Source organism: Nuphar pumila, chromosome 2, assembly GCF_984573655.1.
Source record: "Nuphar pumila chromosome 2, dmNupPumi1.hap1.1, whole genome shotgun sequence".
Lineage (NCBI taxonomy): Eukaryota > Viridiplantae > Streptophyta > Magnoliopsida > Nymphaeales > Nymphaeaceae > Nuphar > Nuphar pumila.
Genome location: NC_143250.1, coordinates 28,350,071 through 28,362,738, shown reverse-complemented (window position 1 = coordinate 28,362,738; position 12,668 = coordinate 28,350,071). Strand labels below are relative to the sequence as shown.

General features: G+C 45.5%; 1 protein-coding gene across 1 annotated transcript; it reads right to left on the bottom strand.

Annotated features, from left to right (window-relative positions):
* Window positions 1-8,763: 8,763 nt before the first annotated feature.
* Window positions 8,764-11,369, bottom strand: LOC149845103 (uncharacterized). Its single transcript, XM_089986997.1, has 4 exons — window positions 11,032-11,369; window positions 10,077-10,860; window positions 9,677-9,959; window positions 8,764-8,888 (listed from the first exon to the last, which is right to left on the bottom strand). The coding sequence occupies exons 1-4, from the start codon at window positions 11,367-11,369 to the stop codon at window positions 8,764-8,766; spliced, it is 1,530 nt and encodes a 509-aa protein (XP_089843123.1).
* Window positions 11,370-12,668: the final 1,299 nt, after the last annotated feature.

Below are 12,668 nucleotides of genomic sequence, written 5' to 3'. Positions count from 1 at the left end.
GACAGCTCAAACAGGAGGTCCCCTATATAGATGTTTTAGGAGCTAGGCCCTTGCCAGCAAGAGGAACCCGAATAACACTTGGGGAACCATAAATTTCTCAACTTAAGAATTCTTCAAATCTGCCTTCGCCCACGCGCTCCCCATAGTCCATTTACACGGTGAATCTTCGATCTTGGCCCCAAACAACTTCAAATGCTCGTTGGATTATCGCCTCAAAGATTGTGCACACAATTGTGCCCACATTGCTGCACATGCCAAGCCCTTACCAAGCTCACCGCAACCACGTGCCCACCGCATGTTGTGCTTCGCATGCCACATGCATCACGCACGACAATGGTCTGTGCAACATGCGACACCACTGTTATGCATGTGCACTGAACTCTGCACACATGAGCTAGGCCTGTTTGCCACGGGGCTGGCCCGACTGCCTCATGCACGCCGCAACCAACCAATCCATCACTCCTAGGTCACTTCCACCGCACTTCATACACATTCGTGCATCTGTTGCCGCATCTGCACTGCACCACACCTGTGCCCATGCCACACTCCTTGCACATCCCTGAGCCACACTCCAGCACAGGACACAATCTGTGGCATGCACGCACCTCTTATGAATGTGCACTGCATTCTGCCAGTGCACGTCACACACTCCTTCCACTGTCCAGTGCCAAGCTCAGGCACATGTTGCAATCAAGGACATGCACACACCTTTTCAATACCTGCGTTGCACCAACCCGTGCACATGCCACACCCCTTTGCACAGCCTAGTGCTAAGCTCATGCATAGGGCACTATCAGTGACATGCATACGTCTCTTCAATCCCATGCACCGCACCAAGTCCCATACCTATGGCACGTTGCAAGGCTCTCCGAGATTTCGTGTGCAACATTCTCCCCCACTCAAGCCATCGTCGTTCTCGACGATCTCTTTACTTAACATCTAAGGAGTTTCGTTCCATAATGCAACTCACCCAAATGATGTGCTCTGTCCCATTCGGTTCCTTTCCCTTTTCAGAATCACAGGACCCCAGCGTAGTCCTCGTTTTCAAGCGGGTCTCCCATGCCCACAAGGCATCTTGCCATTTCAGCTCGCTTCACACGTGTGCCCTCATTGCACACCACCAATTTCACACTCGGGCGCCCCCCTTCGCCCCAACTTCACCACTCGACCATGCGGCTCATGCACAGACCGCCAAAACAAGATGAAGCCCATTCTAGAGGTTCCACTCACTTGGCTCCCCCGTAAGCCCTCATTGCCCACTCATTGGCTCGGTCACTTCAAGTTGCGCCGCTTCGGTCATACTCGGTCTGCACACCACCTGTCATCCTGATTGTGGTCCGTGGAGAGTATGCCGACACACACGAGAGACAACCGAGGCACTCCCTCTCGCGTTGCCCTCAACCAACTCACTTGACTCCCCTGTAAGCCCTCATTGCTCACTCGTTGGCTCGGTCACTTCAGGTTGCATCACTTCGGCCATACTCGGTCTGCACACCACCTGTCATCCTGACTGTGGTCCGTGGAGAGTATGCCGACATACACGAGCGACAACCGAGGCACTCCCTCTCGCGTTGCCCTCAACACAGAGCGATAACCGAGGCAATCTTTCCCGTGTTGCCCTCAACACAGAGCGACAGTCGAGCTTTATCTCGCACTGCCCTCACCAAACAAGGCACCCTCGAACCCAAAGGTGTGCCTACACTCTGGCTTCAACCTGCAATTGTCGCAACTTTCGAACACACTAAGTCTCATACCTTAGCGTACCTCTAGCAACTCCAACAACGGTCCACCGCATTCCACTGCGACCTTTTGTCGCGCATAAGCCCTGATTCATAGGGCACTTTCTTGGTGATTGGTGAGCTCGTAATAAGCAAACACTGCCCTTTCTGTGTCGCCTTGACCCAAAGGATTCATTTCTTTTAAACACACCTTTTGTATGCCACTGTGCCTCGCAAAGCTTCCGAGGCATGAAGGAAAACAACGATCTTTCTCGCCCACATAGAAACTGCACATTGGTGTCCTGAGATGACTATATAGTTGGCCTTCCACATAGCCAATCCCACTCCAACGAACCAGCCTTCATGTTAACTCTACCATGAAGCATCACACTCCGGCTTCAGTGCTCCGAAAATGCTTTTGGCAACATGAAGAGAAACTCGGCCAAAGGCTCTCCAATATATTCACCACTTAGGCACTTATATGCTTATGCTCTGATACCAGTTGTCACGGGCTAATTTTTCCAAGGCCAAATTTTCGCCTTTCAAGCCAAGGAACGCCGGTGCGGCACTAGGCCTCACGGCCTAGTCAGCCTCACAGCACGTGTTTCCCACACATAAATTTCTTACCTAGCGGAACATCAACTTAGCAAACCCTTCTTTTCAAGAAATCCTTCCGAACATGGTCCATCGTGCATCTGATCGCCACTTACGTGCATAGTCGTCCCATACCGGCTAGCACTTTCAACCGTCGAGCCAAACGTGTAACGACCCCAACTCATTCCCTTTGAAAATGCGATTTTTTTTTTTTAAACAGTGCGGAAAACTTCCCAGAGACCCGGGGTCCTCACAGTTCCAATTCCAACTGAATAGCCAGATACCACAAAAGATCTTGCAATCAACATCCATAAAACTAAACCAATACCTTTATTCATGAGTTAAGGACTAATCTAAAAAACAGTGTTTCACTCAACAGAAAGTAACGTAACCATTGATGAAAAATAAGTACGTGACAAGACACTAGACTGAAGAACCAAAATAAAGAATCACTCTGTCCACAAAGGAAACTCTCAAAACTCATTGAGACTCCCGCGCCCTCACAGTAGCCGTCGACTTCACTGATCACCTGTTTCTACGAAAAACCAATGAAGTATGGTGTCAGAATCGAAATCTTGAGCACAACTACTTCTTAATGAAACAAGTGAGATAAAGGGTTAATATAAGATATCATGCAGCAATTGAGGGAAATACACGCAAGACAGTTTTTTTTAGCATTTGGGAATTTATTCATGCAACAATCATAATTGCTAAGCATGCAAAAACAGTAAAGTCGTAGCATGTACTAAAACTTCAGCATGCAACAAGAAATACACATTCAACACTTACCATCATGTATTGATTAAGGGAACCATTAAAGTATGCATGATCTAATGCATAACAGGAAAATGCATGACTTTTGTGCAATGCATGAATCATTTTATTATCTTCCATTTAAGTCTTTTGTTTCCTTATGCATGCCCTATTAAATGCATACAACTTTAAGTTTCTCTTTTTAATTACCGTTGCCCGCGGATACACCAAACGGGTACAAACCCCGAGGTCAAGTTAGGTTCACAGGGTAGCTTAACACACAATTATATTTTATTACTGGGTTCCAACTTGGCCCTCGACCGAATCACCTTCGGAACATTAGACCTCCACATCTAATGTCGGGGACACAAGGGACACCCCACACCCACAAGTGTCACTTCCTTGGTACCAAAAACAACAGCTGTGTCAAAACACACCACCCCCAGGTAAAGTGGCGGACTCTCCCTAAAACCGTGGTTAGGAGAAGGAACCTCAATATCGGGTTCAGGGGACCAAAATAATCACACGGAGTTTTGTATCCTCACAGTCTCCCCAAGACCGGATTTCTAAGATCCCCATTCTCCAGATGGGTGATCCCAGAAGGTATATTACACTGTACATTATTATTATTTTTTATTAAAAATTTATTTCTTAAGTTTTGCAACATCATATGCAAAAATAAAGATAAAAGCTCGTATCTATCTCGCAAGAGCCATCACAGGACTCCGGCCTGTGGAAACATATAGAACAGTGCAATAAAAATGAAATATTAATAAAACATGATTTTTGCGATGCATTGAAATGAGTAAGAGAAAACAATTCCACAGCTCGGGCTTACCAAACCCTCGATGATTCATTTTGATCACCGAAGCACTAATGCAAGAATCATAACCACATGTAATGTATGCAGTGGCATCAACATGGCTCCAAGGTACAGTCATATATGTACCAAATTAATCCCTTGACAATGAACATGAAATATGACATTCCCATATGAAAATTTAACTGCCCACGTTATACTCCTTTCCTGTGCGTATGCTTGGTATGCGCATGCATGCATCTTTATGCAACCATTGCCAAATATGTTCCTAACCATGAATTGTATTGAAATAGACAAGGGAGCATTCATGTATTTATGTGTATGCAACAACACACGTCAAGTTCATCAATGTGTAAGCACTCAAAATAAACTTTGTCATGGAATAATGTATAAGCATGGTCCAACAGACATATAAACCACTTCAACTCCTAACATATAGGGAAATCAAAATTTGTAGGTACATAACTCATTCTCAAAATTTATCATGCATCAATAGATTAGAATTCCAAACTTTACTAATCACACAACCAGGCCCTGCTTTCATAAACTAACAACATTATGTTACTAACATGATACGATTTCCCACGTGAGAAAATTTTGTAATTGGACTAATACAAAGGCGGGTATGCGTGTTTATCAAAGATAAATCAGGGTATTGAACATAGAAATGAAAACCCCCGTTACAATTTTTTTTTCTATTTAACAACCCAGCTCAACCGACCCTGTCGGCTGGGTTTGACAGTATATACACAGGCCCAAAACAGGGATTGTGTATGCTGTCCGGAAGCATACCACGAACGGAGAGCCATGTGCTCTTCTTATATATATATTTTTTGTAAAACATCACCTACCACGCATGTCGGGACCCAGCCAGTTGGAATCAGCTGGGCCTGCCACGACCCTGCCATTGGCACGCCTAACTCTCAGCCAACTGGGTGCTGGGCTTGGCGCACCCTGCCAGCATGCTGGAAGCCAGCCGAGTGCTACTCGACTGGGTGCCAGCCTGCCAACAGTAAACCAAAAAACAAACAAATTGTTGGTTATATATATATATATGAAAAGATCAAACTCAGCCCAGCCGACCCTATCGGTTGGGTCTGGCAGCATATTCACAGGCCCAGTTTGGGCCTGTGTATGCTGTCAGGAAACCCCTACCTATACAGAAAAATTTTTCTATATATATATATATTTTTTTAAAGCCCAAGGCCCCAAGCCAGCACCCAATCGACTGGGTCGACTGAGCCTGCCCCGGTCCTGCCAAAACCAACACCGCACCCAGCCAATCACTTGGCTGGGCCTGTCGGCTCGGCCAGCAGTTGGCAGTCAGCCGAGTGCCACTCGGCTGGCTGCCAGCCAGCCAACCAATCAGCCGAACCCCAAAAACAAAACAGATTTCACATTATTTTTTTTTGTTACAGCCATGCCCAGTCCAGCCGACCTTGTTGGCTGGGCTCAACAGCGTATGCACAGGTCCAGTTTGGGCCTGTGTATGCTGTCAAAAACGACAGCATAAAAGATTATGCAAAACTGCTATTTAGTTAAATCATATATATATATATATATTTTTTAAAGGAAAACACCCAGCCCAGCCGACCCTGTCGGCTGGGTCCAACAGCATGTACACAGGTCCAGTTTGGGCCTGTGTATGCTGTCAAAAACGTCAGCATCAAAACCCATGCAGTCACTATGTGATACATATTAGTATATACCCTTTTTTTTTTGTTGAAAAGCAAGGAAAATACATAATATAAAAATGGGTAGCTGTGGATCCACTGCTCCTCCATGGATTTCCATCAAGAGATGCATGGAAACCCCACCTCCACCCGATTTCTCATTCGTTTCAAGAAGAGGTACCCGTACCTTTTGAGGAAAAAATGAATAGAGGCTGTGGAAGGTGTTTGGGCTGAGCTCCGATGCCTCCAACCTTCTTCTATCTCCTTCACTCTCCCTTTCTTTCTCCCCTCTCTCTCTTCTTCTTCTCTCCCCTCTATTTTTTTCTCTAGGGTGAAAAATGAGGGAGAAGGGCTGCCCCCCCCCCCCTCCTTTCTCTTCTAATATAGCTGAAAACTCTTTAGAGAGTTTCCAGACTTAGGTCTCTCTCTTTAGGGAGTTTCCAGATTTTTTTTTGGACTCTTTTACTTATTTAATATTTTGTTTGACTTTTTGACCTTCCTTTCCTAAAAGATATGGAAACCTCTAAACCCTTTTTAATTAGGGAAGAGGGTTAACCCTAAACTCTCTTAACCCAAATCCTGAAATTAATAAAAATTATTAAATCAATAAATTTATTTTTTTGAATTTACTTATTCTTAAATATTCAAAGGTTCCCAAAATTGGTCATGTTGACCATGGAGACTTTTTATATGCTAGTAACCCCAATTTAAAGCTCCTAGCTGAATTGAAAGCCATAAAAATGTTGAGCTTGGATTTGGATCCGGATTCAAATCCAAGATCCATACCCATACTCATACAAAATTTTGGATTAAGACTTGAATCAACTCCAGATTTTTATAGGACCTAACTAGGACCCAAATCCATAAAAATTTGGATCCTACACCTTGGATGCAATCTGATCCAATTTCGGATCTGTTTCAACAAACTGCTAAAATTTTAGAAAAACGTGATTTCTGGGCCAACCAGAACTCAGATTTGAAAAAGTAAAATACCATTGCGCTCAGAATTTTGAGGCGCATCCAATGATATATTACATGAATATCAAATTCCGAATTTCGCCCGAAAATAACCCGAATTTGCTTGAATTTCGCTTGAATTTAAAAGTTGAAATTAAAACTCTTTGCCACACTTCGATTGGCTTGTCTAGACCCTGATGATGAGACTTGGGTCAAACCCAAACTCTAAGACCTTGGTCTAAAACTCGAGCCTGAAACGATTTTCTTACCAGACTTAGCCAAATTTCAAAATTTTCATGAATTGACTAAGATCAGAAAACACGAGATCTTACATCCCTACCCCCTTAAAAGACTTTCGTCCTCGAAATTAGAACGTACCAAATAAAAGAGGCTAGTGTTGACGCATATCTGCATCAGGCTCCCAAGTGCATTCATCTGGCCCATGATGCTGCCAACGCACCTTAACGAACGGAATCGTCCTACTGCGTAGCACCCTTTCCTGGCGTTCCACAATCTCTATCGGCTTCTTGTTCGTAGTTAAGTCAGGTTGTACCTCGATCGCCTCATAGTGAATTACGTGTGAGGGGTCAGGTACGTACTTTCTCAACATCGAGACATGAAAAACATCGTGAATCTGCGAAAACTGAGGAGGAAGTGCTACCCGATATGCAGTCTCTCCGACACGTCCAAGGACTTCGAAAGGTCCAACATACCTAGGACTCAACTTTCCTTTCTTTCTAAACCGGAAGATACTTTTCGTAGGCGAGATTCGAACAAACACGTGATCGCCTACCTCAAAACTGAGCTCTCTACGCCGCTGATCGACATAACTCTTTTGCATACTTTGAGTTGCAATCAACCTTTGCCGAATTAAACGCACTTGGTCCGCATAATGCTGGACGATTTCTGGAGACTCCATTGCTCTCACTCCAACCTCATCCCAACAAACCGGAGATCTACACGGTCGGCCATACAGTGCTTTATACGGGGCCATACCAATACTAGCATGAAAGCTATTGTTATAAGAAAACTCTGCAAGCTTCACATGTTTGTCCCAATCACCTGCCCAATCCAAAGCGCACGCTCTCAACATATCCTCGAGCGTTTGAATCGTTCGTTCTGACTGCCCATCTGTCTGCGGATGGAAAACAGTACTAAACTTCAAGGTAGTGCCAAGGGCTTTCTGAAGCTGGCGCCAGAATCGAGATGTGAACCTCGGATTCCGATCTGATACTATCGAACGAGGCACTCCGTGAAGCCTAACAATCTCCTCTACGTAGAGATCGGCCAAGCTTTCCAAGCTTTGACTAATCCTGATCGGAAGAAAATGAGCACTCTTTGTTAAACGATCCACTATCACCCATATGGCATCTCGTTGTCGTCGGGTCTTAGGCAGCCCTACGATAAAGTCCATTGAGATATCATCCCACTTCCATTCTGGAATCTCAAGAGGCTGCAAAAGTCCACCTGGTCTCTGGTGTTCAATCTTCACTTGCTGGCAAGTAAGACACCGAGATACGAACTCCGCGATGTCCCGTTTCATCCCATTCCACCAATAAGTCCTTTGAAGATCTTTGAACATCTTGGTGGAACCAGGGTGAACGGAATACTTCGACCTGTGAGCTTCACTCATCAACTCTTCCCTTAACGCTTTTGGAACCCACCATCGGTCTCTGAACATAATGGTTCTGTCCTCCTCCCGGCGAAACTGCGCTTCTGGCTTCTGAGCACTTTCGCACAACTTTTCAAAGTCCGGATCTTCTGATTGGAGTTCCTCAATTCGATCTATGATCTCTGGTCGTGCCTGCATCCTGGCACAAAGGATGCGCTCGGAGTCATCAGAAAAAGGTTGCCATCGCACGAACTCCTCGACCAGATTCCAACTGCGTCCAATCAAGCTAGTTGTTGTGACTGACGCCTTTCTACTAAGTGCATCAGCCACCATATTTGCCTTACCCGGATGGTAAGCGATGGAGAAGTCGTAATCCTTTAGGAACTCTAACCACCTACGTTGCCTCAAATTCAAGTCCCTCCGGGTGAAGATATATTTGAGGCTTTTGTGGTCGGACATGACCTCAAACGTTTTCCCATAAAGTAGTGGCGCCAAATCTTCAGCGCGTAAACTACTGCCGCTAACTCCAAGTCATGTGTGGGATAATTCTTCTCATGCACCTTTAGCTGTCGGGAAGCGTATGCTATGACCTTTCCATGCTGCATAAGAACACAACCCAGTCCAGTCCCCGACGCATCACTGTATACCACAAAACCACCCGTACCGGAAGGCAATGTCAAAACCGGCGCTGTGGTCAACCTCTTCTTTAACTCTTGAAAACTGTCTTCGCAGCGAGAGGACTACTCGAACTTCATTCCTTTCTGCAACAACCGAGTCATTGGAGCAGCTATACGCGAGAAATCTTGAATGAATCGACGATAATAACCCGCCAATCCCAAGAAACTTCTAATGTCCGTCACCGTCTTCGGTTGTTCCCATGACAAAACTGCTTCCACCTTGGCTGGATCAACCTCTACACCTCTCACGGATATCACGTGACCAAGAAACATCACCCTATCGATCCAAAACTCACACTTTGAGAATTTAGCGTAAAGTTGATGTTCTCTCAGTGTCTGCAACACGAGTCGCAAATGCTCTCAGTGATCTTCCACACTCTCCGAGTATATCAGGATGTCATCTATGAACACTATGACAAAAGAATCCAGCCACAACTTGAAAACCCGATTCATCAGATCCATAAATGCCGCAGGGGCATTTGTAAGTCCAAAGGACATCACTAGAAATTCATAATGCCCATATCTGGACCTGAACGCTGTTTTAGGAATATCTTCGGTTTTAATCCTCAGCTGATGATATCCCGAACGAAGATCGATTTTCGAGAATACCTTGGCCCTTCTCAACTGATCAAACAAATCATCGATCCTAGGCAAAAGGTACTTGTTATTCACCGTTACTTGATTCAGCATGCGGTAGTCAATACAAAGTCGCATTGAACCATCATTCTTCTTAACAAAGAGGACCGGGGCACCCCAAGGGGACACACTCGGTCTAATAAATCCTTTGTCAAGAAGCTCCTGCAACTGCTTTTTCAGTTCCCCTAACTCGGCAGGTGTCATGCGATACGGGGCGCGAGAGACTGGTGCCGTACCAGGCACTAGCTCGATCAAGAACTCAATTTCTCGATGCGGAGGCAAACCCGACAATTTTTCGGGAAAAACATCCGAGAATTCGCGGACAACATCTAACTGATCCAAGGGCGTCGTCTGACTGTTTTGAGCAGAAACACTGGCCAAGAATACCATGCAACCCTTCTTATGGTACTTGGAGACCTTCAAAGCTGACATGATCCTCACCCCATCGGTCGGTCTCGTCGAATGACACAACAATGCAGACAATTTGGGGTGCTCCAAGATTACCTTCTTGCCCCGACACTGGAGGGTTGCATTATGCTTGGACAACCAGTCCATACCCAAGATGACATCATAAAATGTCATATCCAAAATGACCAAATCGGCGGACAACTCATGGCCTTCTATCACCACGCATACTGCTCGGAAATACTTCCCGTAGGAAGAGGATGCACCCATAGGTGACATCACATCAAGAGCCCTCTCGAGGCTAGATGGAACTAAATCAAGCAACTTTGCAAACGAAGAAGAAATAAAGTTGTGTGTTGCACCTGAATCAAACATAACACGTGCAAAGTGTTCGACAACTAAGAATATACCTTCGATCAGATCAGCCTGATCATCCTGGGAGGTTGATGTCGCTGCGTAGACCCGCCCACTGGTCTTGCGTTGACCCTGCTGCTGTTGAGGCCTCTGCTGCTGTGGTTGCTGCGGCTGTCCACCCGGAACCGCAGACTTGTTCGGACAGAAGGGGGCAATGTGCCCTGGCTGCTGGCACTGGTAGCAGACCCCCTTGAACGATGGGCAAAAACCTAGTGGATGATTCTTGTCGCATCTGCGACATGCCGGCTGGGCCTTCCCCTGTTGTCTCCGCGGCTGAGGTCGGCCCTGTTGCACGCCCTGCTGTCGCCCGTCACGGGTCCGCTGCCTCTTCCCGTTCTGCACCCCCCCTCCTGTTGGTGGGTTCTTCCTGGTCCCGCCTGAAGAACCCCCTCTGTTGCCACCTTTCTTCTGAAAGCCACCTTTGGATCGTTCCCAATCCTCGGTCAGTACGGTGGCTGACTCGATCGCCTCGGCCAGGGTAGAAGAACGACCCCCGAACACACGAGTCCGTAACCCATCCTTCAGTCCACGCACAAATCTAGCTGCCCTTGCCTTCTCATTCTTGAAGAGGTTTGGGTTATACTTCTCAAGGCTCCGGAACCTGGTAGTGTAGTCCACGAGACTCATGGTCCCCTGAGACAAATCGAGGAACCTTTGTTGCATATGCTCCTCGGCGTAAGAGAGAAAGTATGCGTCCAGAAACTCCTCTCTGAACGTCTCCCATGGAATCTCATCCCAATCGGCGAACTTCACCCTTCGCAGGGTGTCCCACCAATTCTTGGCATCGCCCTTCAAGCGGTACGCGCCAAAATGTGTCTTTCTCTCCTTAGGGACAAGTAAGACGTCGAACACCCTCTCAATCTCCTCGACCCAGCTCTCGGCAGCCTCTGGGTCTGCCTTTCCTAAAAAAGAAAGCGAGTCCAACTTCAGAAATCTTTCGAAAGAAACACCACCCGTGTTTGGAATAATATTGACAGGAGGGTCACGAGTTGCTGCCTGCGCGGCTGCCTGTGCAGCCTGTGCCGCTTGGGCCGTTTGTGCAGCATGTGCCGCCTGGAGGTTCTGGGCCGCTTGCAGCGCCTGCGCTGTTTGTGTCGCCTGAGCCGTCATGGTCTCCGTCAGGGTATGAATGGCCTCCATCATGAAATATCTTTGCTCCTGCCAGTTCGTGGGAGCAGTAGTAGGAGACGAAGTGCCTCTGCGGGTATAATGAGACATCTACAATGCACATCCTTCTACAAATTAGACTCTTATTGATACTACCCCCTTAGGGTTGATCACGAACAATAATCGTTCCTGTAATCACACCGGACTTTTAAATTCACACCAAAGAACATTGAACTATAATTACCATAATCACACAGAACTTATATAATTTAAGTAAAAGTATTAAACAACCATACCAATGAAGAAGACTGCTCTGGAGGACGAGTCACAACTTGTTGACGCTTCAGGACAGGGCTCACATATCAATAATACAAATTAAACACTCAAAGACGATAAAATTGCAAGTATTTTTTTTAAAATGCGGATTTTTTTTATCGTAACGACCCCAACTCATCCCCTTTGAAAATGCGGATTTTTTTTTAAACAGTGCGGAAAACTTCCTAGAGACCCGGGGTCCTCACAGTTCCAATTCCAACTGGATAGCCAGATACCACAAAAGATCTTGCAATCAACATCCATAAAACTAAACCAATACCTTTATTCATGAGTTAAGGACTAATCTCAAAAACAGTGTTTCACTCAACAGAAAGTAATGTAACCACTGATAAAAAATAAGTACGTGACAAGACACTAGACTGAAGAACCAAAATAAAGAATCACTCTGTCCACAAAGGAAACTCTCAAAACTCATTGTGACTCCCGCGCCCTCACAGTAGCCGTCGACTTCACTGATCACCTGTTCCTGCGAAAAACCAATGAAGTAGGGTGTCAGAATCGAAATCCTGAGCACAGCTACTTCTTAATGAAACAAGTGAGATAAAAGGTTAATATAAGATATCATGCAGCAATTGAGGGAAATACAAGCAAGACAGTTTTTTTTAGCATTTGGGAATTTATTCATGCAACAATCATAATTGCTAAGCATGCAAAAACAGTAAAGTTGTAGCATGTACTAAAACTTCAGCATGCAAAAAGAAATAAACATTCAACACTTACCATCATGTATTGATTAAGGGAACCATTAAAGTATGCATGATCTAATGCATAACAGGAAAATGCATGACTTTTGTGCAATGCATGAATCATTTTATTATCTTCCATTTAAGTCTTTTGTTTCCTTATGCATGCCCTATTAAATGCATACAACTTTAAGTTTCTCTTTTTAATTACCGTTGCCCGCGGATACACCAAACGGGTACAAACCCCGAGGTCAAGTTAGGTTCACAGGGTAGCTTAACACAC

Bases quoted from the DNA above. Each gene is read 5' to 3' on its own strand.
- LOC149845103 (XM_089986997.1), bottom strand. From the start codon at position 11,369: ATGACGGCTCAGGCGACACAAACAGCGCAGGCGCTGCAAGCGGCCCAG. The intron at 10,861-11,031 runs GTGGGACACCCT...CTACACTACCAG, and splicing joins AAGGGCGATGCCAAGAATTG to GTTCCGGAGCCTTGAGAAGT. The intron at 9,960-10,076 runs GTATGCGTGGTG...GCAACCCTCCAG, and splicing joins ACGGGAAGTATTTCCGAGCA to TGTCGGGGCAAGAAGGTAAT.